Source organism: Merops nubicus, unplaced genomic scaffold (assembly GCF_000691845.1).
Source record: "Merops nubicus isolate BGI_N331 unplaced genomic scaffold, ASM69184v1 scaffold4198, whole genome shotgun sequence".
Classification (NCBI taxonomy): domain Eukaryota; kingdom Metazoa; phylum Chordata; class Aves; order Coraciiformes; family Meropidae; genus Merops; species Merops nubicus.
Window position 1 is genome coordinate 194,461 of NW_008623573.1, and position 27,943 is coordinate 222,403.

A 27,943-nucleotide genomic window follows, 5' to 3' on the forward strand; every position below is an offset into this window, starting at 1 on the left:
TTAGGTTGTTGGTGGGCTGTGTTTCTTCTTTTTGCTTCGGCAGGATTTGCAAATGCAGCAGATGATGCACGGAGATGCCACGAGCAGCAAGGGAGAGGTCACCAATGCTATGATACCTAGTCCAACGAGGATCCCCACAACCTGAAAGACATCGTGGGGAAAAACAGGTATTTAGCTAAGGTGGGAACAAAAAATACACATTTGCATGCATAAGCACAGCACAGGTCACAAAAAAACAGACAAAAACATGGAAAAAATCATCTTGGTCCTTCACTGAAGGGTAAAATCTCTTTGCTTCATGCCTGTGTGGGGGCTCTGCTCAGCTGCCTAGGAGCACACCTGAGTTCTGTTCCACATCACCGAAGCCCTCGAGTGGCCCAGCTTGTTCCTGCAGGGGCCTCTGTCGTAATGCCTCAGGAAGATATCGTTCTGAAAAACAAAAGGAGAAGCTGTAAGAGCAGGTTACAGTACTGCACGGAGAGGCTCGAGACTGGACTGGAAATACAACTTTTCCTGACATTGCTTTAAAATTCCCAACTGCCAGAAGACAAGTTCATCTGTCTCCCAAATAATTGTCTAGAGAAACTTTTACAGTTTCAAAAAGCGTGGTGTGTTTGGGAGCACAGAGTCTTTCCTCCCCCACTTTTAAAAAGCATAAGCGTGTTCATCGCAACTATTGCACAAGTACCTAGCCTGTAATTTGGTGATGATTAAGTAGCCTGTAAACAACAGATATTTCTGAAAGTTAGCAATCTCAGGGATCATCTTCCTCAGGTATTTCTACCTGCTGTTCTCCTGCTGCCCCTAAACTTTACAGTGATTTTCTTCCTAGGTTTAACAGGAAAATTTAAAAAGCAGAAAATACCAGTTTCCTTCTCTTTTCCCAGTAATACTTATTAAATAATTAATCCTTTCTTCAGAAGGTGACTCAAGCCCTGCATTACCCTCCCCTAGACAACTGCACTGTAACCCGGTGCTGCTTCCTCTCCCATTTGTCAGCCCTGCTCTTGGCTCTGGAGGTACTACCTGGAGCTCCCCTAACCCTGCACATTTGGAAAAACTACATTTGGAACACACAACTACATTGTCCTTCTTCTTTCTCCTTTGAACTGAGAAAGACTTGGTAAGGGCATGTCTGCAGAGTCTGTGAGAACCTGCCAGCGTTCCAGCTCAGCGCCTCATTAGGCAATCACCATGTACTCTACTTACTCTGGGGCAAGCCCTGAGACTCCTGTTGCAAAAGCTAAGCAAAGCCTCTTCAGCGTGCTCAGAAAGGGAAGCACAAAGAATGAGGAAGTCTCACTGCATCTACCATTTTATGTCAAGTGCTGGTAACGTCCTCTGCACACTCCCACAGTTGTTACTGATCACTGTGCCAAAAAGGGAAGCTGTCCTATACTTGAGACCATTGCTTCCTGTGCTCCTAATCCTGCGAGGAAGCTTGAAGTCCATAAGAATTGAGACTAGTTGGTATTTCTTGGGAAATACCCAGCAACCTGCACTTCATAATCCATGTTCATAATCCAGCATTTTTATCCTCATGCCTAACTCTTCAGCAAACACAGCACTAGAGATGGATTAGCAAAGGAGACCTGGTCCATATGAGCTCTTAACACAACCCACTTCACCCAGTACCACACCATTTTTGGAACCTTGTGGCTGCAGCAGGTGAAAGATACTTCCCAGCTCTCAACTGAACTATTTTTACTGCACTGGAAGATGGAATCAGGAAAGGTAGCACAGGAATGGACCTCAGAAAGCAACCAGTCTATCCCACTTCCCTCAAAGAACTAGCATTGCACCCACAGACATGGCTATAATCCTTTACAGAAAAGGAATGTTGATATAAATAAAAGCACCTGATGAATGAGAAGAAAATAAGAAAGTCAGGCACTGAACTGAGCCAAGACCTACACTGAGATATGAACAAGTTTGTGGAGAGTTTGTACTCTCAGACCAAGCTCAACCCCGTTACCCTTTATCTAGGTTTTTTTCTGCAGCACTTACATCCAAGTTCTGTAGACAGTACCAGCAAAACGTGTGCTTGCAGTTCTTGCACATCATCTGGGCACAGCCCTCATTTCGCTCAATATAGATCCGACAAACGGGGCACTGCTTAATTGGTGCCTCTGTCTCTGTTCCAATAAGTGATCTGGAAGAGAAGGGAAATATTAAAGTGAAATGTGAATGTAATTACTGCTGATATTTAGCTCCCCTGCCTGCCCAATACGTACTGTGCTTATTTTAGAGCATATCTGATGTTGTCGTATTGCAATTAAAGTGTGAAGTTGGTTATATTCAGTACAATATACTGAAGTTTATTCACTACTAGGTGTAAAATAAGGTAAAAGTGACACTCCATTCCCTTGGTCTTTTATGCTACATAAACCAAACACTTACTATACCCACATATGTATCACCTATACCATTAAAAATTAGCACTTTGGAAGAGAGATTGCACCATTCATTTAATAGGACCGAATTATGCAACTTATAGTACTGTCCCTACCTGGGCAAAATAGCCTTGAACTCCATCAAGGCCAAAGACCAAAGCTGGAGAAGAAAAATTATGGCTCTGGCAAGTCTTACACAATGAAGTCTCCAGCAAGCAGACTGCTTAGAGTTTAAGTAAGTCTTTCATTTCTTGCAAAAAAATGATAGAAAAATTTGAACATACATGACTGAACTTCATCTAATTCTGAAAACAAAGATGGATGGCCACAGATATTATATAATCTAAACACAAAACTTTTTTTATTTCTCTAGATTAATGTCTTATGTAACTGTATCTGTAATATGTTCACACCTATGCAAAAATGGGCATAAAACAGATTTTTCACACAAAATGGGACATTTTACACCCACTCTCTGGAAGAGTTAAGAACAGTCTATGCAAAGATCCTATAAATATTAAGCAGGGGTGATTTCTTAATCATAGTATAAACAAAGTTTGGATCCCAGAATATTAGTGTATTGGCTTCTTTGTAAGAAAAAATCCATAATTCTAGCAGGCAAACAAAGCCTTTAGGCAGATTCAAAGCCCTGTGGGGCTTCACCTTCTAGAAGTGTCAGTGGCATCACAAGTTTGTTAAGTTCCCAAATAATACTAAGTTTAAAAAAAAAATTAAACTAATATTTAGACTGGAATTATATTTAGCAGGAGAGATGGAAAGTGTCAGAGATGCACCGGAGATGTTATAAGGAAGCCATCCTATGAAAGCAATATGAGGCACAAATCTAGCACCCCATGCCAGAAAGAGCTGACAGGCCACAGTGCCCCCGTGGCTCCCCTCTTACCCCTGCTCAGTCAGAACTGGAGTAGTTAGGCTCTCCTGGCAGAGGCGCTGTGGGTGCCAAGGCTCCTTGCAAGAGGAGCAGAAGGTCAGGTGGCAAGCGGGGCACTCCACGGGCACCGGCGCTCCTGCCTCCCCCGCTGCCACGCGGCACACGCTCTGGCAGTCAGCTGCAGGGCACCACGTTCTCTGGGGGTCCAGGTGGACTTCTGAAACGTAGCAGAGGTAGCAAATGGCACAAGAACTGTCATTAAATTAAGGTTAAGTCACTTCCCATGCATTATTTCTTTCCTTTTATCTACAGACTCCAATATTCACTTTATCATATGACCATTATTTGTCAGGTATCTGATTACAACAATAGTCAAGGCAAGATTTGGGGTGGAGACACAGATTTACAGACATCACCACATGGCAGAGAATGATAAATGCTGACTCCTCCTCTCACTCCCCAAACTTTATCCAAGGAATTTGGGCTTGCAACAGAAACCCAGCTGAAACATGTTCACTGTTATGAGTGCCCATTGTATGCATGCTTTCAACTGGCTCAAGTTCACGAGGTGCAGTCCAACACTCCAACCCTGCAGAGCTTCCTTAGAAAAAAAGACTGTTGTGCCTGCAGGGGCTATCTGCCTCTCCTCCTTCCCTGGGAGTTCTCTAGTACCACCACTGAAAATAAATAGATGGAGAGGATGTCTCAGAAACAGGTGGAAATCCCTAACTGTGAGGTGTCACAGGCGATTACATTGTCCTTTAGTACCTGCAGCAGATATAATACTGTCCCACTTGAAACAAAATGCTGCACAAGGACCCCAGACATATCCTATCATCTGGCAAATTTTGGTGCAATAGTTGAAGGCACCTCCTCCTATGTACACACCTCCTGCCTGCACTGCTCTTCTGCAGGAGGTTGCTGGTAGCCCACAGTGAAGGTGGCTGGGGGATCACTAGCCAATGCTCCAGTCAGCATGAAAAACAGTGATACCAGACACACAGATACACAATGCTCTGACTTCAGGTAACTTTTAAGTCTGTGAGAGAGTGCTCTGACAGATGTGGAGAATTTCCACATCCATGGCAAAGGCTGCTATCTATAATTTAGGCAGTGCCAGCCAAACTCCTGTACCATCTACCTCCAGCCTCTTCACAACTCCAGTTGCATTCTTCCCTCTTGTTGTCTTAAATGTACTTCCTTTGCCCCCTCAAACAAATGAACATTTTGCTTTCTACTGAATGAAAGCCAGAAAGAAAGGGTTTGAAGCTTCATCTGTGGAGAGAAGAGTGACATGGATGGGCTGTACAAGCCATTTTACATTTTTATATACTTTGTCCTGACTGGGAAACCATTATTTCTGTAGCTTTCCTCAGTGTCTCCTGAAAGAAACTCTGCACTGGGTAAGGTCATGACCTAGGACTGGTTATTGCATTGACGTCCCCACACAGTAGGTTCTGTACACTCTCTGTTGATGAAGAGCAGTTAAAATTAGAGAAAGTCCAGTTCCTGCAGATAGCTGCTTAACATACTCAACTTTGGAAACCTAAATTCTCCAACTCTGCTTTTGGATGAAAGAGAGGATGTCTGGGTTTGACCCCACTGGGAGGAGGGGAGTTGGGCTGTAAATCTTACTCAACTTTTTACAGATTTGTTGCAGCAAGATGTAATGCATGAGATGAAGCTCCCTCCTCTTCCACTTCCTCTGCTCCACAAAGAACCTACAGATGGTGTTTTGCAATCCACGCTGTCTCCTACTGTTTGCTTTACCATGGAGTACAAGTGAAACATGAGAAAACTAAAAAGAAGCATCCAAAAAAAAGGAAAGAGGCTATCATATTGCTCTGACAAGCTGCTCCATCTTTTGATTTGGGCCATTCCTTTCCTGAGCTTTTCCCCTGCTTCCTCACAACCCGTTCGGCCACACTCGCTCCACTCTCGGGAGCCTTCCCACCCAGTGCCAGCACTGGGCAGAGACCTGGCCAGTTCTCACAAAACATGTAGCCAAGTGAGATGTGGGAGACAGACAGGGCAAATGCAGCACCCTGAAGAAAGGAGGATTTCTGCCTCACAAGAGCTACTCATTGAAAGGATGAATCTATGCCTTTCAGTGAGCAGTAAGAATACGACCTTTGAAAATGAACTAAAATGGAGGTTCTCATCATCTACCACTGGGCCTACTGGGCAATTGTCACAGGAATAGAAATATAACACTAATGTCCTAACCACATCCTATTCCTCTATTTTGTTCCTTCTAATGACCACATCAACCCCATCCTAAACAGACAGAGAGCAATTCCTGTTTCTTCTATTAGAACACGCTGCACAGAAGCTCTGTGGCCAGGTCATCAATGGATGCAGAGAAGTTAAAGATATGTAAGAAACATCAGTTTTTAAGCCTGACAACATTTACATTCTTGAGAACACAAGACCCCCAGAAATTGCATACTTTAAGTGTATTCCCTATTAAACTAAGCATCTATAGATATACAGTTGTACACCAATTACTTCTCACCATTTTTTCAAGCAATATTGTCATTTTTTAAAAAAAACAGGGAAATAGAAAGGAGATGAATTTTATTAAAATAAAGCACAGATGGAGTATGGGGAAAATAGCTTTTGGATTTATAAGTCCTTCAGGTCTTCAAAATTTTCCTCAAAATTCATCTCGCAATAGAAAACATCTGGAAGGGTGAGAAGCACTGGCTTACCCAATCACTTGAAGTCTGAGCAAAGACTACAGAGAAGAGCAAGAGCAAGTCTTTCAACTTACTTAAGAAGCTGGTCGTTTATTTCTATCATTTCTAGTAAAGTAAAGGAGGTGCTGAAGCTAAGAGCCCATATCTTAACAGACTAAAGCTGAAAGAGGAAGGCCTAATTATAGGAAGCTGAAGGGTTTGAATAAAGGGCTTTGTTGGTCAGAGGAAAAGTCAGGAAGGACAGCCTGGTACCTGCCTCTTTTGAGGGAGGAGAGTTGGGCAGTAGTGGCCTGGGTTTCCACAGTGCTAGGTTTGAAAAGGGTTGGGTTGCATGAAGGCCAATACAGACTCAAGGCACACAAAATATCTCAGCTGCTGGGGGTCCCTGAGCAGATTCTGGGTCAGAATTCTGCCCCAGCAGGTTTATTGCTCGTTTCAGAAAGAGACTGTCAGGCCAGTGTTGGCATTGATGAGGTCAGGCAGGCTTTGCCAGGTGAGGACCAGATCTGAGAACAGAGCTTCAGGCCAGCAGAAGCTAACAAGCCAAGTCCAACCAACGCACGCAAACAGGTCAGCCTTGACTGGGGTTGGGACTAGTGCTGGTGTCCAGGTCAGAGCTTTAGTTAGCAGGAACCGTTGCTCCCAGGCCTCAGTCAGCTGGATCCATTGCTGGGGCCAACAGGCAAGGTAAAAAGGCCATGTTGGAGCCTGCTGCTTGGATGCCAGTTTTACTCCTCAAAGAGGAGAAAGGACAGATTTTGGAATCCTAACGATGAGATGCAGTGGAGGTGGAGGAGGATGTGTCAGACTTAGGCAAGGAAGAAAAGGGAAAGATGATTTAAAAAATAGACAAGTTTCAGGCTTCTGTGCGTAGGAGGCAGTGAAAAAAAGAGATGTAACAGGGAGCTGGACAAAAGATCATGAGTTCAGCTTTGGTTAGATACAGAGGAGGAGATACCAGGAAATCATTAGTTTCATAGTCTTCAGTTAAAAAAAAAAAAGGTTTTACATAAAACAGAGTAATGTATTTTAGGAAGGCTTCTCTTTCTTAACCTTTCAACATGGTGATTTAACAAGTTCTGATTTCCACTGTCTAGGGCTGCAGACAAGCCACTGCTTGGCTTGTAAGAGGAGGAACTTCCTAAGGAACTGAGGATAAACAAAAAGAAGGTAAAATAGGAGAAGTAAAAAAATTAAAGCAGTGTTTAGGATTTATTTTCTTTTTTGGCCTGAGTGCCTGCAAATCACAGCTACACTCTGCATCTGCCCATGAACTCTGGGGTATACCTGGGTATACTCATTTTGCAGGTTTTGTACTTTGTGCTCATTCACAATAACTTATAGCAGATGAGATTCTGCCAAAAGCCAGCATATATTCTTCTACCTGACCATCTTTTCAAGTGCATTACTGTGCCTAACTTTTCATGCACATTCCAAATCTATTTGCATCTAAACATTCTTGCAAAGCAAGAACAGAAATGCAGTCTTTGAAGGAAAGTTTGGAAATAGGCAGTCAGGGCAGATCAGTCCCAGCTACACTTCCCTGCAAGCTACCATGGAGTGAGTTCTTTGAAAAACATTTCAGCTTTCTGACTAGCAAGTTTCTTTCCAGCCTTGGCAAGGAACCATCTCCTGAAACAGAAGCTTGACCTCTGGCACAGAAAAGCTTGGCCCCAGTAAGTTCTTTGGTTTCAAGCTTCTTTACTAATAAGCTTTACTGAGTAATGAGGGATGCAATTATCCCTCAGGAAAAATTAAAATCCACTAGATGAACGCACATGAGGCTTCCACATATGACAAGCTCTCTTGCAGAGATGTTTGCACAAATCCCATCACACTGCAGGGTCTGTCTCCTCTAGAAGCTTCAAGGATCCCTACGGACACATGCAGGACCGTGTGTGCCCTGCACCAGCCTCTAGCACCTTGTCTGGTTCTACCAGCACAACCAACACCCCAGTCTGAGAGTGTTGCCTGAGTAAAATTGTGGTATTTCAGTAAGAGGCCACTCTGTTGATTCTGCCCCACTGAAATAATTTCAAATTTGTCTGTGGACCACAGTCAAACCTAATGATTGTTCTTAAAATATTTTGAAACAAAGACATCTTCTCTGTCTCTTCCTTAATTCACCCAACAGGCTTTGTGTTTGCAGTACATGATACTGCTGCCTCCACTGACACTTTAAAAAGGAAGGTAATAGAAATCAAAAGGTTCAAACCTCGTTCAAACTTCAGCCTCTTGTATAACTGAAACTGGTCAACAGGCACCAAGCAGGCAATCTGAAATGAGAAACAGACAGACAGAAAAAGCATTAGAAACACAGACTTCCAAAAAATTAATAAGCACCCTGTTCTATACACCTGCTCTCCTGAGCTGGCTCTCAGTCCACCTGCTTTTCCCGCTTGCTCTCACCACCACACTCCTCCTTACCTTGACTTCCTTCTCCAAAACATAAGTATTTTCTTGGCTTCTCCTATTTCAGCCACAGAGCCCAGTAGTTCAGCCCATGTCTTTCTTAGCATGCCTAGGAAGGCCTTCTCTGTGGATTTTCTATGTAATTTGGGCTTCTCCGTTTTATCCCATGTTGGTTTAATGTAACAAAGTTTAATGTAACAGCCATGGAGACCGTGGTGTGCTGTTCATGTACAAGAATACAGCTCAAATGAATGGTTCCTCTTTCATGTCTCCCAGTCCTAATAGTAGGGGTTAGACATCTATCAAGAACTTAACTCTCAGGAACCAGAACACTAGTCTGGTTTCCATTTTTTATTCACTCCATGGGTTTTGGGCTGAGACAGTGAATGCCACTGCTGTTGGAATTTGCCTTAGATATGCACCAGCCCACTAGAAACTGGACTGAAGTTAATAAATTTAGTTGGCATAGACAAACAGGCTTTGCTGATACCTTCTACACATTACCATAATTAAACTAGCAGCCTAAAAGGCTAAATGCTCTAATCTCCACTTAACAGTCTACATAAGGAAACCAAGAACCCTATTTAAAACTAAGAACCAAACCTGCATGCAGGGAACGCAGGGGTTCAAAAGAAACTTCACAGACACTTCAGGAACCATTTTTGTTGGGCTCAGAATCTGAGGTCACTCCCTTTATTTGATCCATTTGTAATATTGTACCAGCACTGAAAATGTATTTCTCTTTTACTGAAAATAAATCTAGACTAATGCTAGCACAAGACCTGATGATCTAAAGCACTGTAAGACAGTGTAGAACTGACAGCTTCAAAGTGAGGGCTCTCAATCCTCACATCCAGTATCCCACTACAGAACTTCAGATTACTGTAAAAGGTAAAATTTTGCCCTCAGTGAAGTGGCCACTGGCACTTGCTGTCCTTCTGGCTTAGTGTGTCACAGCACTCGTAAGAAGAAATATAAAGACAAATTCAATAGCAGCATCATACTGTGAATATATTTGCTTTCACAGATGACAAAAAAGAAAATAATATATCTATTTGTCTATTATAAATAATGAAATTGCTTTATTAGGATCTCAAATAAATTGGAATTAAAATTGCATTTTGAAGTGGATGTTGTTAAGATTTAAGTGTTCAAAGATGCTTAAAAGACTCATAGCTGAAGAAATCCAAGGTTTTAACATCAAAATGGGAAACACTAACAAATCTTTACACAGCATATTCTTAGTCTAGTAAGCCCTGGGTCAAAGTATTGTCTTCCATTTCTGAATTCAGCGTGTCAACTATTTTTAATCTGAAAGCACTTTCATGGCTAAACTAGTTGATATTAATGGGACTAAGACACAGAATGCTTCCTGGGAAGCTCTTCACCCAGCGCATCAGAAGTCAGCTGAAACACTCTTGGAAAACAAATAATAACTTAGTCAAACAGGGAAAAAGAGTGAAGATCAGCAGCTTCAGCAAAGAATGAAGCCAATCAACAGAGATATACAAACCCCACAAGACACATCATTTCAGTATTGCCCAGAGGGCAGCTTCAAAACTAAGCAGAGTTTGGGAAACAAAAAGAGTCATCTACTTTTCTCTAGTTGGGAGAGCATTGGCAACTTCTTTAATTTCACTGAAGTAAAACAGCAAGTCTCAATCCTGTAAGAACCACTTTAGTGTATTGTTTAGCTGCCTGGGGTCCTTCTGTGCTTGCTTTTAACAGTTTTTCAAGGGCAGTTCTATTGAGCTCAGAATTTCCTGTGTATCAAAAGTTGGCCTTTTTAATTACAGTGGGAACAGAGTTAGGAGTTCTACTGCAGCAGTCAGTGCTGAAAGCTTCCCTTTCTCCTACTGAAAACCTGACCTTACCATAATTAGCTTTCCCCATGAGTTTCACCCAGGTCCACTCTTCTTATGTAGCCTCTTCATAGCTCAGCTCTCCCTTCCCTGCACACAGCTCCAGGTGTTGAACATACACAGCCCATCAACCTGCCATGACCTACCCCAGGCTTTGAAAGACCAGCTCCTGTTAGCACCCACATGGAGGTCAACCTGAGATCTTTAGGCATGAGGAAAGGAATGAACAATCTGCTGCTGCCCAAATTCAGTGCCACATCAAAACTGTACGTGCAAAGTCAAGTAAGAAAAAAACCAAACCAAACTTATCATGTCTCCAAAAAACCATCAAAGCCTTTCCTCAGTGAACTTTTAATCTCATTTACACTTAACCAAGAAGGACAGCCGTAAGCGTGGTAAAGGGATTAGTGTTCATCTCCTCCTACTTGGCATTAGAGTCTAAATGTTCATTTTCACACACGGTCTCCAGCCCCACCCAGGCGTCCATGCCAAGCACCTCCTCTCCTGCACAGCCCACACGCCTCTGGGCTGGACAGAGGATGGAAAGCCAGGGAGGAAGCAACCCAGCAACCCAGCAGATGGCAAAGGACCAAAACAGAAGGACCATGAGCACGTCAGAAAGCAGACGTTTATTATTCTAGGCTATAAAATTATTCAATGCAGCAAGAAATGCTACAGGACAAGGTTTTGGGCTTTTTTTTCTTTAATACTGGATTAAGTTTAAAATAAAAACCTGTGAATAAAATGAGAGGCAAGGACTCTCCTCTCCTGAAAAAATGCTGATTTGAGTCTTATCAGACTGTTGGGAGTCTAAACAAGTTTTCTTGTATTCTACACAAGTAATGTCTGCAATTAAAATATTCTTGTTACAGAGTACAAGAACACATAAGAGCTCTCTCCAGGAACAGCAGCTTTCACCTGAAGTAAAAATACCCATGGAAAAAAAGGAAAATTTTGAAAGCTCACTACCACAAAAGGCTCCAGCTGGACTCTTGCCAAGCATCCCAAAAGACAGCCTACCATGGAACGATAAGCAGGGGTGCTGTTACTGCACAAGACAAAAGAGCAAAGGAAGGAAAATGAAAGGGTTTGAAATAATTGGGTTGGGTTTACACAGGGGCAGGCTGTTCCTTGTAACCCGGGCAGTGCACAAACCAGCAGCCAAGGAAGAACTACTCCCCTGTTTTTAAACACCACAGTGGAAAGGGAAAATCACTACTCCACCTATTCTCAGGCTTTCCAGGGAGGTGCAAGGAGACAATCAAGAAAACTGAGTAGATCTTACTTCCTTTCACACCCATATTCATCAAGCCTTGATAATGCCAAGGGAGGGAAGGTCACCAGGACAAGTGCTTCTCCCTTTGTCTCTTCAGCAGATACACAGCACGGGCAGGTCCTGCTGTGGCCACCCCTGTGACAGTCCTGCTCACAGAGGCACTGTCTGGTTTTGCAAGGAGTGCAGAATGGTTGTAACATGGGCTGTGGTTTGCTTATGAAAGTGGTATGGGAGTTCAGTCTCTTTACTGTTAGAAACTACACCCACACCTTTCTTCATCAGCTACCACACCCACCAGAGTCATCGTGAAATATTAAATTACTCATTTTCTCCATTAAGGTGCTCTTCTCTTATTTAGTGACAAATAAAAACAAAATTAAGACTCTCTCATTTGCTCCCCTTGGGTTTATTTGAAAATGAGTAAATAAGAAGAACAAAAATTTTAATTTTGACCCTGAAAAAGATAGGTTGGCCTGCAACAATTTTCTCACCTTCCTCTTCATTTTACCATTTCAATCACCTCTAGCAAAATGTAAACCAATTTTCAAATTAAAAATAAAATGGGTATTTTAAACTCACTCCCAATGGGACTTTTGTTCATCTATGTATGGAACAGAACACCAGTAAGAATTCTAAGATCTGGGTCATCGTCCCATTTCAGCACCACTTTACAAAGTGCTGACAGCCCTCTGTCAGGGCAGCACTGGTGTAGATCATGGGTATACACAGATGGAGGGACAGTAAGCAGAGTCTGCACTGCATGAAAAGGGGTAATTCTCCTTGTCAAACTTGAGAGGCAAAAGGAGAGCCCAAATCAGCATCTCCTTTATTGCCTGCTGCATGGTTTTAATCCAAACAGATTATGTATACATGGATCATTGGCTTCGATGTTACAAGCTTCAAAGCAATCCAGGAATCAGAAATAATAGCAAAGCACAATTCCCTAAACATTATCCAAGTGAGCGCTGCATTAGAAAGCCCTGTATGCAGTTGAGACTTACCCTGATTCACATCTTACACTGGTGACTGGATTTGCACCAAGTAAAACTATTTCTAACCATGATAAATTACCCCTTATTTAAATTAGGGATATTAACTGGTCCCATTAAATCGATGGAGCAAATTCTCAAGAGAGAAGGGAATATTCTATAGAGAAGAAGTCTGCACTGAGAGAACTGCATTAAAGTAAGATGTTCCTTCTTCCTTTTGCTTTCAGGAAGGAATCCAAATCTTTGTTTATTGTACTATTAGAGCTTGAAAGGGCAAACATCTTGCTAAATGAGATTGCTTCTAAACTTTCCCTTTTTTTGTGTAACCAGTCATTCGAAACAGAGGCTGTAGCCAAAATCATTGCCTTCCCACCACCAACACCCATTTATTTCTTTTTCTTTACTTAAAACCAGCTATACTACAAGCAGCTGTTATCTTGATGTAACAGGTCAAGATATGACCTAGGTTTGCACTTGATTTCAAGCACTCCAGTAGAACAATTCCTTCTATTTGAATGCACTATGTGCCAAAACAAAACAAAACAAAACAAAACAAAAAAAACCTGCTTGGGAATGTACCAGTTTCAAATAGATTTTGTTAAAGTAAAAACAAAACCTAAAAACTCAGAGGGATTTCAGAAAACATTTTTTTCAAAGTGCTGGAAAGTGCAATTTTTGGTTCAAATTACCTTTCATTTTAAGTTTTTTTAAGAATAAAAACCTGGAACATTTTCTTCTGAGGTCCAGAGAGACACAAAGATGAGGAGAAAAGCCTTACCTCCCAACACTATACTCTGTAAATAAGCAGTTCACTCCCCAAACAACCAAAACAGTAATGAAATACTCAATTATTTTAGAGAGGCTCATTCCTACTATTCACACTTGCTCATTTCTTCATGAGACATACAAGAAGAAAGTCTATTCCCTGTTTAAAAGGCTCACCAGAGTTTTTGTCCACCTCCGAAAAGCAACACAAGAAACACGTGTCTCAGAATCAAGGCAAGAGCTGTGAAAAGGCTCTCAACACTCCCATGATTTAGTACCAAACTAGATAATCTCTGAAGTATTTTACCAAGAAGGAAAACAGACTTAATTCACAGTTAAAACAACAAATAACTGGAAAGCACTAAAGAAATGTTACACACAGTGAATAAGGACCTTGAGAGAGGGAAGCAGAGGAACTTTCATAGCTATAACGTGTTATAAATGGCTTATAAGCTTTGTTATTAATTGTTCAGTTTCCTTATTGAAGAAAGATCAATCCAAAATGCACTGAAGTCAATAAAAAGTCTTTCCTTCACTTATGCCTAAAATTCACCTTATCTCCCTTGTGTAGGCTAGGGCAAAAGGCAGTTAGAAAGCAAACAAAACAAGCCCATTAATTAACATAATTAACACAGTTTAGCCTAAAGTATAGGAACCAATTTAACACCGTGTCCATGTCAAAGGCAGTTTGAACTGCTATTTTCATTCCAAACTCTAAGGGCACCTGGTGAAAGTCAGTCGGAGCAGAGCCTGAAATGGACATACCATGAAAAAGACACTTTTTCAAAACTCTGATGCTAACAGACAGAAGAAAAAAAGACCAAATTTTTTTTTTTTTCCCTCAGTACTGGCAACATGTCATTCCTCATAGCACTGTCCTGGTGAGGAACCTTTTCCTGCCAGCAGTTAGAGGCCGAACATCCCAACTCTCCAGAGGTGAGAAGACTCAGACTTTTCCACCAGGAGCTTCAGAGCACGTACTGAATAAACAGCAATTTTAAGTAGTACTTCCATGCCAAACAATAGCCATATTTAAGCACATTCTCTACCACCTGAACAAGGTTGTTTTTACAATAGCTTTGAAATGCCACATGTTCACATGCAACAGCTGTTATAGGGAAGAAAAAAAGAAGACAGTGATCATACCTGATGTGTAGTTTACATACTAATGTTTCAGACTACTAACACAGTCTGTTCCTTCTGTTGTTCCTGGGTTTTTGGGGGAGTTCTCTTCCTTAAAGAAATAGGTATGGGGTAAAATACATAAGCAATAACTTGTAACCAGGTTGGGGGCCTGTTTTCTTCACAAGCTGAAGGTCTGTGTTTCAAGTGCATTGCCAAAAGGGAGCGTCAGAACATTCATTCATCCAGGGGACACTAATGCACATTTCAGCTGTTTAGTCATTTTGCCTTCAGCCCAAAAACCACCCAAGGATTAAGCTAATGGTCCATTAATACATGCCCCGGAGTGTCCTCCTGCTTTACCAAGCGGAAATCTACCTCTGTAATTCCTATAGCACCATAACTCTAGCTTAACAGAGCAGAATCCTTCCTACCGTTTGTTAATTTTCTTTATAAAACTCGTTTTCAATAAAGGCTAGCTGCCTCCCATCTGGTGTGATGGGTGGGAGGGATATTGCTATCCCCTCCCAATACCTATGCAGGAGAAAGGAGGAAGGGAAACAGCTGGCTATGTTTCACAACAGCTGGATTCAACCAAAGAAAAGTTCCACCATGTGCCTGCACACCACAGTAGCTGCACCTCGCAGGCCCTGATTCAGCCAAGCACAGTGTTTAGAATGTATGCTGGAGGAGGTCCTGACTTTTTCTGGAGAAAAAGGCATTTTTGGTATTGGGAACTGCACTGTCACTGATTGCATTTGGAAAGGATTATATAGTTCTGTCTCAGTTATGTCATTTGTATACACAGGGCTCAAGAAAACCCAAAAAATAAGCTGCTTCTCTTCAGTTCAGGGGTGGAGATCTGATTCTCCTTTATTTTGTCCCTGCAGACAAATGCAGAGAGAATGCACAAAACCAGCCAAAATCCCTTAGCCACCTTTTTTTCCTTTTTCCTGCGCCTGTTCTCATGCCCAGCAAGGGCCTACCTGGCTCACAAAGCAAGCAAGCAAGAATAGCCACAGGGCAACATCAGCTTTGCCCACAGTTTTTTGTGGCCTTCTAGGTGTACAGAACAGCCGGGACATATGAGGGTTCCAGCCACGCTGCCAACAGCTCTTCCCCATGCCATGGGTTTGGGTGCTAAGCCCAATTCAGAAACTTCACACCAGCCCTAAGTCAGGCAGGAGGCTGCTTGAGCATTGCTGGGAGCCTGATAGGGGCCATCTACAACCCTCTGAACCCCACTGTCCCAAGCGGTGGGAGAAGGTCTGTGAAGCATATTTTCCCTCCAGTTTCTCCACTTTCAGCTCTCAAGCTGAACTTTCCAGTTACTCTGTGCAAACAGCTCTGCCTAAACCTCATTTAGCTTCTGAGCTCTCAACCTCTCCCATATCTGCCTTGGGAATGAAGACATTTTTTCTCTCTCTTAAGACTTACCTCCACCCAGTGTTGTGCAGATACCTTTCTTTCCATATCAGAGTCCTGAGTGTTTATATTGGACTGAAAATTCGTTGTTGCAGCCCAATATCAACTTACATGAAGGAACTCTGGCCTTGCATATTATCAGTTTGAGTTCTTGCTCTTGAGTTAAGAGAGGAGCAAGAATTTCAGTGTTTGTAGTCAAACCAAATGTGATTCAACTGACGGGGAGAATGGAGGCTCAAAAATTCTGAGATACAGGGTGTACTGGTTAAGTCACCTGCATGGGTAATTCAGAGGCTGTTCAGATGCCAAGTAAGCATTTCCTCAAGGCACAGAGGGAGGGGAAAAGCAGCAAAACCCTTGCAAAACATCTGTTTGTTTCTAGTTCCTCTTCTCAGTCAGGCTTCTTGCCAGAAGCTCATTAAGGGTAATAAAAGGGAGGAAAAAGTATATGATCATATTTATTATGTTAAGAAAGAAGGGGTGGGTTAAAAAAAAAAAAGAGAAAGAAAAAAGTGTTGATACCTCTGCTTCTTGTAGGGTCCCATGGTTCAAGCATACCATGTCTGGACATGTGATAGGAGAACCACAACCTTCTTGAATTGCCAGCTGCATATACTGTTTGAGGCACTAGAAACAAGTAAAGAAAAGAAGAAGTTATAGCCCACACATTGGTAACACACAGATGCTAGAGATGCAGCACAGCTACCACCTCCACTGCCTTAATTGGCTGTCCTGAAGCTCCAGCACACAGAAAACATCAATTATTATAAGTGTGAATGCTACAAGTCATTACATTGGAAAGAATGCAACCAAGAACAATTAATTGTGCATGACTTCATCTGCTGAGCATTGCATTTACCCGAGTCAGCAAGTCAGAGCTTTCAGCACTAACAGCCCCTATGCCCTGCTAAACTGGGATTGGAGACAGGATTTAGGCAGGGGGAGTATCTTTCACACTAATTAAACAGGCTTTGCTCTTTTGTCTTTCCTCCTGTGTTCCTAATTCAGACTCTCAGCCAGCAGGCTCCATTGTAGGAAACCTCATTTACAAGAACCAAACTACTGCTCCCAGCTGCATAAAGGGGCAAGGGGGTTTATAACCTGGTTAGGAGGTTATAAACTGCCCTAGAAGATGTGCAGCTATCAGCTCTTCTCTCCCCCCACATAGATCAGATAAATTCCATGGTTTACCATGATTTATCCTGAGCCCCTAGTCTATTGAGCAGGAGTTCAATGTCCATTTGCAGCACGGAGGCCACCTTATGAATGTTTCCAAATAGCTTCATTACCCAAAAATGGCAGGTTTCCCCTCTCCAAGGAAAAAAAGCCCTCTGTTCTCCCTGTATTTTATTTGGCACGCCAGTTTCAAACATATTCAGCTTGTTCTTTTAAAACATATCATAAAGTCTTCAATAAAATCATCGCATAAAACTGAATCAAACAAAACAACCAAGTCTCCTCGAAGCAATGACACAGCATACAGTGAACTGGAAATCCCTGTTAGCAAAATAACAAAACATGGACTTCTGGCAGATTTCTGGTATCAGCTTGGACAGTTTACTTTAAATAATAACCAACATATTTTACAAGCAGCAGGATTTGTGTTTCATGCCCACATGATAAGCCCCTCCTCCTCAATACTGCTGGCTCCTTCCTTTCTTGCCCCATCAGTCTTCCAGAAACATGTCAAAGCATAAGGTCTTTGAGACCTCTGTCTCTCTGCCAACTTTCAGAACAGGCCCTGAGTTCAAAAGCTTCTGGGTGGGTTACAGGAAATCACAGCCTCTCAGAACATCAGCTCTGGTAAAGCCCCAGGACTCTTCACAAACTGTTTTTCCAGTATTTCTAGGCATTTAACCTTCAAGTCTGCATTAGTTTAGACTGTTCTGAGAAGGTCTTGCATATTGTGCTCTGATTAGACATTTCCTCATTCATATTTTTATTGGAAAACTGGTACCCTCTTAAATGTCAGGATAATTAGGACTTTTACAAATGGAAATGAGGTTTCCTTACTATTCTGTCTGTCTCTCTACTGATACATCCTCATCCACATATTTTGGTTAATTCTGTTCAACTATACAGAGATATTACTTCAAGCAAGTAGAATCAGCTTAACTTGGTGGCATTTCAAATGAGCATACTTTTGATTTGTAAATATTTGAAGCATCTTCATTTAGAAGAATGCTGGGGTGTAACCTAAATGTTAGGCTTTAAATATCTAGCTCATTAAGCACCAATGGATTAAGATCCAGCATGCACCCCTATGAGAAAGCAGCAGAGCAGGCTGCAAGGAACTGATGGTGCAAGTAGTATGTGGGAGGTGAGGGAGATACTCACAGGTGAAGAGCAAATAAGAAATCATGCAAGCAGCAGAAGTCAGGATCAGCTCCCTAGGGAGTATCTGCCCTGATTTAACCAGGAGCTGTTCTTTTATTACTCCAAGAGCAGTCTCAGCACCCTGTCTAATCTCTTTGCCCACCTCTCCCAAAGGCAGCTCTAGGCACAGTGCTTATAAAACGTCATTGTAACCACTGGATCAGATCACCCCCAGCACACACAGCTCCCCCACAGAGCAGGAAGGAGAAGTTGGTACATGAACACAGTGGTGCCTGGGAGCAGATACTGGAGAGATACTGGAGCTGCTGCTGGGCAGGGGCAGCAGGTGACACAGAGAAAGCCAAAACGTGTCCCCAGAGCCCAGGGTGGCTCCCAGTGTCACTACATATGGAGCCCATGGGTGACTTGCTCCTGCAGCCCCATGTTCATGAAGCACTTGGTGCTGCCCACACGCTTCAGACCACGCCACAGGAGAAACAGAGTATCGAGTGCTCACTCTGCACAGATTTCCTCCCTGGTTTGTGCCTGAACCATGAATGATGCGAACAGAAAAACCTGTCCTCTGAGCCCCTTGCCCAAAGCCTGCACCTGCTGCAGGGTGTTGGGAGCACCTCTCAGACACATGGGTGATGCTCCAGCAGAGCCTCCTGACATCTCATGCCTTCTCCTCATAGGAAACTTGACAACTTCCTGGATCAAGCCTCAGGGCAGCATTTGGGGAAGTGGAGAATTTTTCCCTCTCATCAAGGCGTTTATTTTGCTTGAATTCCTCAGCAAGCACAGGAGAACAACCTTTTGTTTCTACTAAGATCCTGGCTTCTGTCTGCTCTGTGGTGCTGGCTGATACTTCGTAATTTGTTTTGACAGCATGGTACAGTGGATTTGTGTTCTGGGGGCAGCTCAGGTCAGCTGGCTACAGAGGGAGGACAAAGCCTGAGAAGTTACTGCAGGCCCAGCAGCAGCCCAGAGGCTTGTTCTTAATTTAGACTTCCAGGACAGAAGCTCAGAGCACTGACAGTTATCCTTCCATGCAAGGATGGGCATGAAGTTCTTAAGGAGCTTCGATCCAGAGTATGGATTTTGCAATCAGTTTCAATATGCAGTATCTAAATCATCAGGGGTACCAAGCCAGGGGACAGAGGTTTCTGAGCACTGCTAATGCATCTGGCTTCTCCTCCTCTTCCAGCTCACCACATGGTTGTAGGTGAGGACAGGTGAGCAACCAGAGCCTTCTGCAATGCTTTCAAAGGGTGCTTTCAGAGGGTCACCTGGAGAGATGTTACAATAGGTCTGTGCAGTGCCATGGATCTTCAAACGTTTCACAGAAAACCTCCCTGTTACATAGTTTTTATAGGTATTAAATCTTTTCCACTGATTTTCTGCACTTGGAGAAGGTGCTGAAGGTGCAATTCAAGAAGCAAATGGAAGGACTTCAAGGTGTGGGGAAATTTGAAGGAAGCCTTTAATATTTACCATTGAAGGACTAAGCTTTTTACCTTATTCTGTACATGAATGAAGATGTGAACTTCTTGTTCCCTTTTTCACAAGCTAGTAGTAAAGAAGAGACAGTGGAAAAATCACTACAATTTTAAAACATGCTTTTGCTTTAACAGTGGGACTGTTTTTAGAGGGGTTTTACTATTATTTACAGCTCAACTACTAATCTAGTGACTTACTCGAAAAGTGACAAATAAAAGTATCTGAAATGATGTACCAGCTGCAAATGTGATGAAAAGAGGATTCGGTGCCTATGTAATGAATCATGAACGACCTTCTCAGCAGTATGTCCTCCCACACTATGGAGAATACACTACAGAGACATATAATGAGAAGAATTTTTCTGCATTTTGCCTACAAAAATCAGCAATATCTCAGTTAAGAAAACTGCACACACTATATATGCTACTTAATTGCTCTACAAAGTGAAGATAAGATACCCAGCCTCCTGTGGTATTAACAGTTCCTTGAAAGGATCTTAATCTTGACATCCAAAAAATCACCCTTGGGCTCCATTTCCCCGTAAATTTCCCAGAGTGTGGTGACTTACAAGTATGGAAAGCACAGGACTTGTGGCTTACAATGACAGTCATACCATCATCTTATTCTCCCTGGCCAGAGTAAGTCATCAGCAGTGACCTTCACAGCAGCACAGTGAGGTTTCCATGAATGCATCACATAGCCAAGGCAGAATGGTGAGAATCACAGAATGCTTTGGGTCGGAAGGGACCTTTAAAGGTCATCTAGTCCAACCCCCCTGCAGAGAGCAAGGACATCTTTAACTAGAGCAGGTTGCTCAAAGCCCTGTCCACCCTGGCCTTGAATATCCCCAAGGATGGGGCAACCTGTTCCAGTGTTCCACCACCCTCTTTGTAAAAAACTTCCTTCTCTCTAGTCTAAATTTACCCTCTTTTAATTTAAAACCATCACCCCTTGTCCTGCTAAAAAGATTTTGTCCATCTTGTTGAGGCAATAGACTAAAAATCTACTGAGGTCTTGCTTAACAGCTTTGAAAACATTACATTCATCCCTCAAATAAATGTCAGACGTCAACACAAGGAATTTTAACTTCAGTACCTGCAAGTGTAGCCCAATCAGTTACACTAAGTTTACTCAGATTTTCCCCACTGGGCAAGGGCACCATGTACATGTCTGTGTTCTGGGACACATAACAAAATCCTGATGCAGTCAAGCAAGAGGGATCAATTCAAATGTGATAGTGTAATTCCACCAGTAAAACTCAGTACACCTTACAGAAGGTTTTGGAGCTGATCTAGCAAGGACACTTTGCCCCTGCTGGGCTACTGTCAACTTCAGTGGAAAGTAGTACAAGTAATATTTTCCCTGCCTGAGATCCATAATGTATGACACCTTCTCCAAATAACTTTCTGTCTAAGCATTTTGGGGCAATATTTTTTTTTCTCTTTTATGTTGTTTTTGTCTTTCAGGCAATCACCTTTCTCTATTTAACAAAGTTTAATATCAATTTACTTCACAAAATGCTACTCATGATTACCTGGTAAGCTGAGACCTGTAAAGTCCCTGGATCAAATTACCACACAAAATGCATACACTTCCTTTTTATCTTGCAGGATTTATAAAAAAGATTACAATTTAGGCAAACATTTACACATGCCCCATGTGCACATTCCTCTCCTGGAAGCTAAGGATTTGTTGCAAGTATATGTTGTCGATGGAGGGAAGAATCTTCTAAAAAGCACTGAAAAACCCAATCCAAGAACGCACCAACAAATAACATAAAAAACTTCAAAAGTGTTTTCTATGGTCAGCTGTGAGCCCCAGGAAAAGAAAATTCTGTTCAGGCTATTCATAGATTCTTCATTTCAACACTTCTTCTACAAGTTGCTCTAACTTCAACTTTTTTTTCCCCCCGAAGTACATTGTACAGAGAGGATTTTTAATGTATTGACCAAAAAAAAAAAAAAAAACAAACAAACCTCTGTTTGGCAATGTATTAATCTGCAAAGGGAACATCAACAGGTCTCCATTTTAACCTAAGAATGAGTTCAAAGTATAATTTCAGAGATAAATGGAAAGCTCTGGCCTGTTTTCCTGTCAAATGCTACAGATACTGCTGCTAGGCACTGTGCAGCAGCTGATACAAGATAAATAATGTTATTTGTCTAGAATTAAATTGCAGAAAAGGAAAAAAAATGGATCTACATTATATATTAACCAATACTAGGACATGATCTACATTAAATATAAAAATGCAAGAAAAAAATTGAAGGCATTTTGTCCAAACAAGAAGGTCTTTCCTGTTAACGTATAACATGAAGACAATGTCAATCTCAGAAAAATTAAGAAATACTCAGGTTTCCATCTTAAAATATGCAAGGCTGATTTAAAATATTAAATTGCTTTTCCAGATTTGTCCTCAAAACTGTATTGGTTTGGGTTTGGTTTTTTTTTTATCCTTAGCCCTTTTACAAACTCAAAATTCAGGAAGGTGAAAAACTAAAAGATTGTATATGGAGAGAAAATACAACTTCTCGTTTTCACTACAGAATGTCTTATGATTCAGAACAAATCAACAGATAGGCATTTAGTTTTTATTTGCATTCCACACAGTGTTTGTGTACTTTTTATTCAGTAAGACATAACTTTCATTTCTTTCTTATCACTTACAAATGTTACTTGTTGTTCAGTGCGTGCACAGGATAATGTACTAGTCATGTCGTTTTAAATGGAATATGCAGCATTACTGGCTTTGGTGAGATAGTTCCTGTCAGAACTCTAAATTTAACCACCTGACCCATTCTCATAATTGTGTGCTCTCATAAATATACCCTCCCCAAATCTGTGCCCATAGTGTTTATGAGAGATGTAACTTTTAGGAATATGTTCACTGTTGTCATCACATCTGCACTTCCGTGTCTCCTCTCTCTAAAATGGGCCAGTCGCTTCCCATGGGGGGTAACTGAACCCCTGGAATCTCTCTAGGATTTCTCAACATGTCTTTAAACTAGATGAAACAAGTCTATTGGCAATTAGCTTGGAGGCGTCTGAATTTGACTTGGAAAAAAAGGCAAGGCTTTTCCAATTAAAGAAAATTCTTTAAAAGTACGGCAGAGAAATAGCCATTTATTAATTTGTTACAGAGAAACTTATGTTAGGCATGGTTTAAAGTGAAAACCAGAAACCCAATTAAACACATTTGTATTGTTCAATCTATATTTTAACTGCTAAGGATCAGATGCAGCAACAAGTGAAGTTGCTTTCAGATGCATAGAGGATCAGGCCACATAAGAGCCTTATTGAGAAATAGGCTTGAAAGAAAGTGAAAAAAATGCCCCTTTGGCCTCAAATAGCATATTGTCATCTTGTGGCTCAACAGAACGGGAGGAATAACATCACTGACAAGCATTTTACCTTGTCATGACCAAGTGAAAACACCAAGTAAATATGACGATGGGCTAGAATAGAATGGCTTCCCACTGCTCCACAAGACTAGTTTTTAGGGGATCAAGTGTATCTGAGAAATGTAGTCATCAGCTTTGTCTCAAAATATCTACCTCCAATGGTGTTAGATTCTGCTCAGACACACAGTCTAAAACAAATTTACACATGGCCCACCATATCCTGGCAATCTTCAGAAAAGTCAGACTAGGTTCCTGGTTATCATTGCCAAGAAGTGGTATCATCAAACAGAAAAGCACCAGGGAACAGGACAAGAGGAACTCAGCCTTCCCAAAACCACACCAGCTTCAAATATAATCTCTCTTGCAAACATATCTGTTATCAGGCCAAACCTGGCCTTACCAAGAGCTTCAAACCAGACATGCCCATGAGGCTTATGTCACAGGCTGGCTCAGTTACTGTGGCACTCCGAGGCACTGACAACTTCCTTTGCACCTGTTTCTTCTTTTGTTAAATGGAGAGAACAACTTCTCTGATGCTGTCATTTAATGTGTTAGTTCTCCCTTCCTCACCTGTCTTCCCTTGCCCACCACCCAGATGCTCACTTCTATTGACTTCAGAAATATGGATCTCCTCTTCCTGAACAGCAGCATCCACCAAAGGGCAATGGGAACCCTCGTGATGTTTTGGTACCCCAACTAACTCTGCCTTTCGTGTGACTCTGCACAGAAATGCATACAAGAAGTTCTTAAACCATCTCAATTACTATTAAAGTGCTGCGTATTCAGTGTCAGTATAGCAGATGTGGGAATTTTCTTTTTTATCCCTTGAAAACAAAGCTATTCTGAAATATTTCAAATGTTGAGCTGGGATAAAAAGAAATCAAAATGTCAAAACTTGACAACTTGCTACCTGTGGGTGGAGGCAGCAAACAACCTGAGGTGAGGTTCACATAAAGTAAGTGGGGCATTTCAGAACGAGGTCTATTTAGGAAGAGCAGAAGGTAGTGTTCTGGTGCAGTTGTGAGCACATGTAGGTGTCTCCTAGGATGGGGGAAAGAGGAAGAAGAAGAAGGGACCAAACCCCTCTTTGAAAATTAGCAGGTACTGAAACCCAGTGCTGTCTAGATGAAGGCAAACCCAAATTTTCCCTTGCTCCTAGGTTTTCCCCCTAAGTCTTTCACTGGAGTATTCCTGAACATTAGTTCCATTTAGCAGACATTGCATCCTCTTTGTCATCAGCCTCCTCCTGGTCTTTGATCTACTTGTTCTCCTCTGCTCTCAGGCTTTTCTGCCCATGTTTTTTGCTGATGATGCTGATCCTTCACCTCAGTTTTTCTCCAGTTCTCCAGCACTGGTGATCTGAGGCTTCACAGCACTAAGGACAAGGTGTCAATACTGAGCCACCCGAGGGAGGCAGGGCAACACGTGGCTGCTCTTAAAAAGATTTAGGAAAGCAGAGGAGCCTCATCGAGTCCCGCTGGTGAAGTGCAAAAGACAAAGCACTATGTCTGGAAGGGTTTCCCCTTGGCCCCTAACAAAAGTAGCTGGAACAAACATGCAAGCTCCTCTCTCAACAGCAGAAAAAAACAACCTTCTTCACCCATATCTAGCCCTGGCCTTGCTGTCACATACAGCTACAGCAGAAAATCTTGTCCTCCCAAAGGCTTTCAGATCACCTTCTACCTGTAGAGGAGCCAAGACAGAAGATAAGCTACCCAGGCTTCTATTCAGTGTTGCACACTGACTTCTCCTTTTAAGGAGACCTCATTTAGTCTTCACCAAAATAACAATCAGGTGGATCATCATGATATTTGTTTGGCATGTTTTATAACTCAGTTACCTCACACGCTTCTCAGAAGTACAAGACCCAACAAAGAATTTGCTTGGAAAAAAAAGAAGAGTGAATCATGCTGGTTCTGCATAATGTGCTGACAACACAGAAGCACATACATATAAGTTGAAGGTTGGAAGGACATCCCACCAACTATACAAGAAGGATGATTGACAAGACAAAACCTAATATAAGCTATATGGGGAACAGATGATATCCCCTCCCCTTTAGGCAAGGGGACAAGTAGCATAAAATGTTGCAGGTTAAGGAATACATAAATTGCTGAAAATTTGTATATCTGTGTGTGGGCACCACAGCACAGCACTCCACCAAGATTTATCTGATACTATAAAAGTGCAATCTTCTGGAACTTTTGCATAGAAAACATACCTCACATCTCTGCCCAACCCTCTTCAGAGATCAGCCTTTCATATAAAACTAATACAGTCCAACCACAATGAAACCAAGCCATGAGGTACACTATGGCTGTATCCAAACTCCTGGGCTACACTTTGGCTAGAATACAGCTCTTATAAGGTATAATGGTTATTACAAGTTTCTAAGCTGAAAAAATAGCTGTATGCAATTCTAACTCATTTCAATTCCTTGGGTTTACAGACTACAAGTAAAAGGAGACATAAGCTCGCCCATGCAGATGCCTAAATAGCAACAATTGCCAATTATTTCCACAGCCAAAAATGCTGCAGTGCAAAAATAATCATAGATGCAGAATCACCACTACAGGTAGCAAAAAAAAAAACAACCAAAAAAAAAATAACCCCAAACCTCACGTGTAAAAGAACAAAAGCATAATCAAACCAGTTTCACCTTAGAGTAGAACCTATTATGTCCATGTTAAGCCCCTTTCTACTTCAAATTTAATACTACTCTTGGATCTATATAATTAACCTTAGTGATGGAAAATAAGAGTGAACTTCAGAAGCTGAAAGCTCAGTTAGCTGAAAAATTTGTGTGGGCTCAATCCCATAGCTCACAGCTCAGATTCTTACCCCAATACCTCTCTTAAAGGTAGTGTGAAGGTATCTAGAAGCCCTCACATGGGTAGGAAAAAACTTAGGGCACTGCATATCAGTGCAGCCACTGCAGGCTGTGCCCTGAGCAATCCCACATGCAAGTCCTGGAACGGAAGCACTTTGTGGCAAAGTGCTTCTGACACTGCTCTTTGGAGGCTGCCTGAGGATGCAACTCATATGGGCTCCCAGAAGCTGCTCTGGATTCAAGACAGAAAGCCATACAGGCAGGTTAAAGGTTCCCAGAGTCCCCTTTGCTACAGGATGCAACATCTACATGCCTCTGTTGCATCAGCTCAGACACATCCTTCAGGAGAATGTTCAGAGACAGGCAACAGCAGTGAGACAAAGGAGTGTGAGCACACCTGAGACACACAACGCCCACTGGAAGAAACAGAGCGTGTCTAAAGGCTTCTCCCAGCTGCCCTTGGCGTGCACTCATGGCTGGCTCTTGGTTTAGACAAAGTCACTGAAGTCTGCACCGCTGCCAAAGAACAGTGACTGTGCTCTCCACTTCACTGTCCTGGCCAGGTAAGAGATGTGGCACCAACAGGGGACAGGTGTGGACAGCAACATCTCCAGCCACCACTGACCGCTCCCCTTGGCCAGTGCCCTGGAGGTGTGGAGATCCCAGCTCTGCCTGGCACAGAGTCCTCCCTTCAGCAGTCCTCTCCTCCCCAGGGGTGAAAGGGTCACTCTGCCCATTCACTGAGGTTACTGTGCCATTAATGACACTAAATTGGAGACACTGAGTTCTTGGAGAAGAGTGGGACTACTGTAAAGGTACTGGCTTCTCCAGTTTGTTTCTTAATTTAAAGCAATACAATGGAAGGCAGTATGGAAAACAAACTTCATTAAGTTCAGGATGAAAATACATATCTACCAATCTTACCCTAGTTTCTTGAAACACACAACTGGATTGTTGTCCCATTTAAGCTACCCTAAGTTCAGAGTAAGTGCAGATACTCTCACTCAAGCTGGCTTCACAAATATCTGATTTCTTCCATGACTTCAAAACAATCAAGGGCAAAACTTAAAATGTTCCTCGATGCTCATACACAATTTGGTGTTAAAATATTAAACCAAGTACATTTTTTCTAGAATTAAAAACCAACATCCCTCCAGTGACTGTTTCCAAAATCCATTAGTCAGGTATATCAAAGTCACTATTACCAGAGAAACCAGGTCCATTTTCCCATGCTGACAAAGAGACCAGAAGAGTAGTAATATCTGTAGGGCTTTTATCAGCTCACTCAACCTCTGCCTTTATCACTTCCACCAGCTTTATTTGATCTGAGTTTGCAGGACGGAGAGTCCTCACTGACAACTAGAGGCAGTGCCTGACCCAGACAACATCTCTGCAGCACAGACTGCAGATACAAAGGTTCGATAGGCCAAGGTTCACTTTTGTTTAGGTTTTCTGATTGCCCTTAAATATTACACACAAGGCTCCAAAGGTCTCTGGGTACTCAGAAAATGATAACGGGGAAACAAAACCTTTACTCTATGATGTTTCAAGATTTTTGCTTCAGAAAAAAAAATAAATACTGAGACTGCATGTAGACTGTGTATATTTTCTGACAGTCTTAAAATGCAGCTTTTTTTCCCATTACTACTGGGATTTATTATTGTTTGCTATGGGAACATTTGTTAGAATTATGAATTATCAAAAGCACAATGACAGAGAAGTTTTTTAAATAAGGCCAGACAGATGAACACAAAATGCTCTTTAGGAAAGCATCCTCTCTCAGCATGGATAACACACGCTTCTGGTGCAGGCCAAGCAGCCTCATCTCACAGTTCTGTGAGAGTCTCTCTCCCATTATCCTGCTCCTAAGGCATAAAGGTGCTGCGAGATCTTACCGGTGTACAAAAGATGCAGCTGCATTCCTGAAGAGTGGTCATCTTATCCAGGGAATATTCACACAGACATAGCTTGCAAGTGAGCAGGGGCTCCAAAGCTAACTCTCCAGCTTCTGACTCGTCAGCTGTCATGGTGTCAGGACAAGCCTTCCCAGAAGAATCCATT

The 27,943-nt window shown here is 42.1% G+C and overlaps 1 protein-coding gene across 1 annotated transcript; it reads right to left on the reverse strand.

Moving 5' to 3' along the window:
• Nucleotides 1–27,942, reverse strand: RNF144B (ring finger protein 144B). The gene is made up of 7 exons (XM_008945113.1): nucleotides 27,778–27,942; nucleotides 16,358–16,462; nucleotides 8,200–8,260; nucleotides 3,298–3,502; nucleotides 2,008–2,152; nucleotides 340–429; nucleotides 1–141 (listed from the first exon to the last, which is right to left on the reverse strand). The coding sequence occupies exons 1-7, from the start codon at nucleotides 27,940–27,942 to the stop codon at nucleotides 1–3; spliced, it is 912 nt and encodes a 303-aa protein (XP_008943361.1).
• Nucleotide 27,943: the final 1 nt, after the last annotated feature.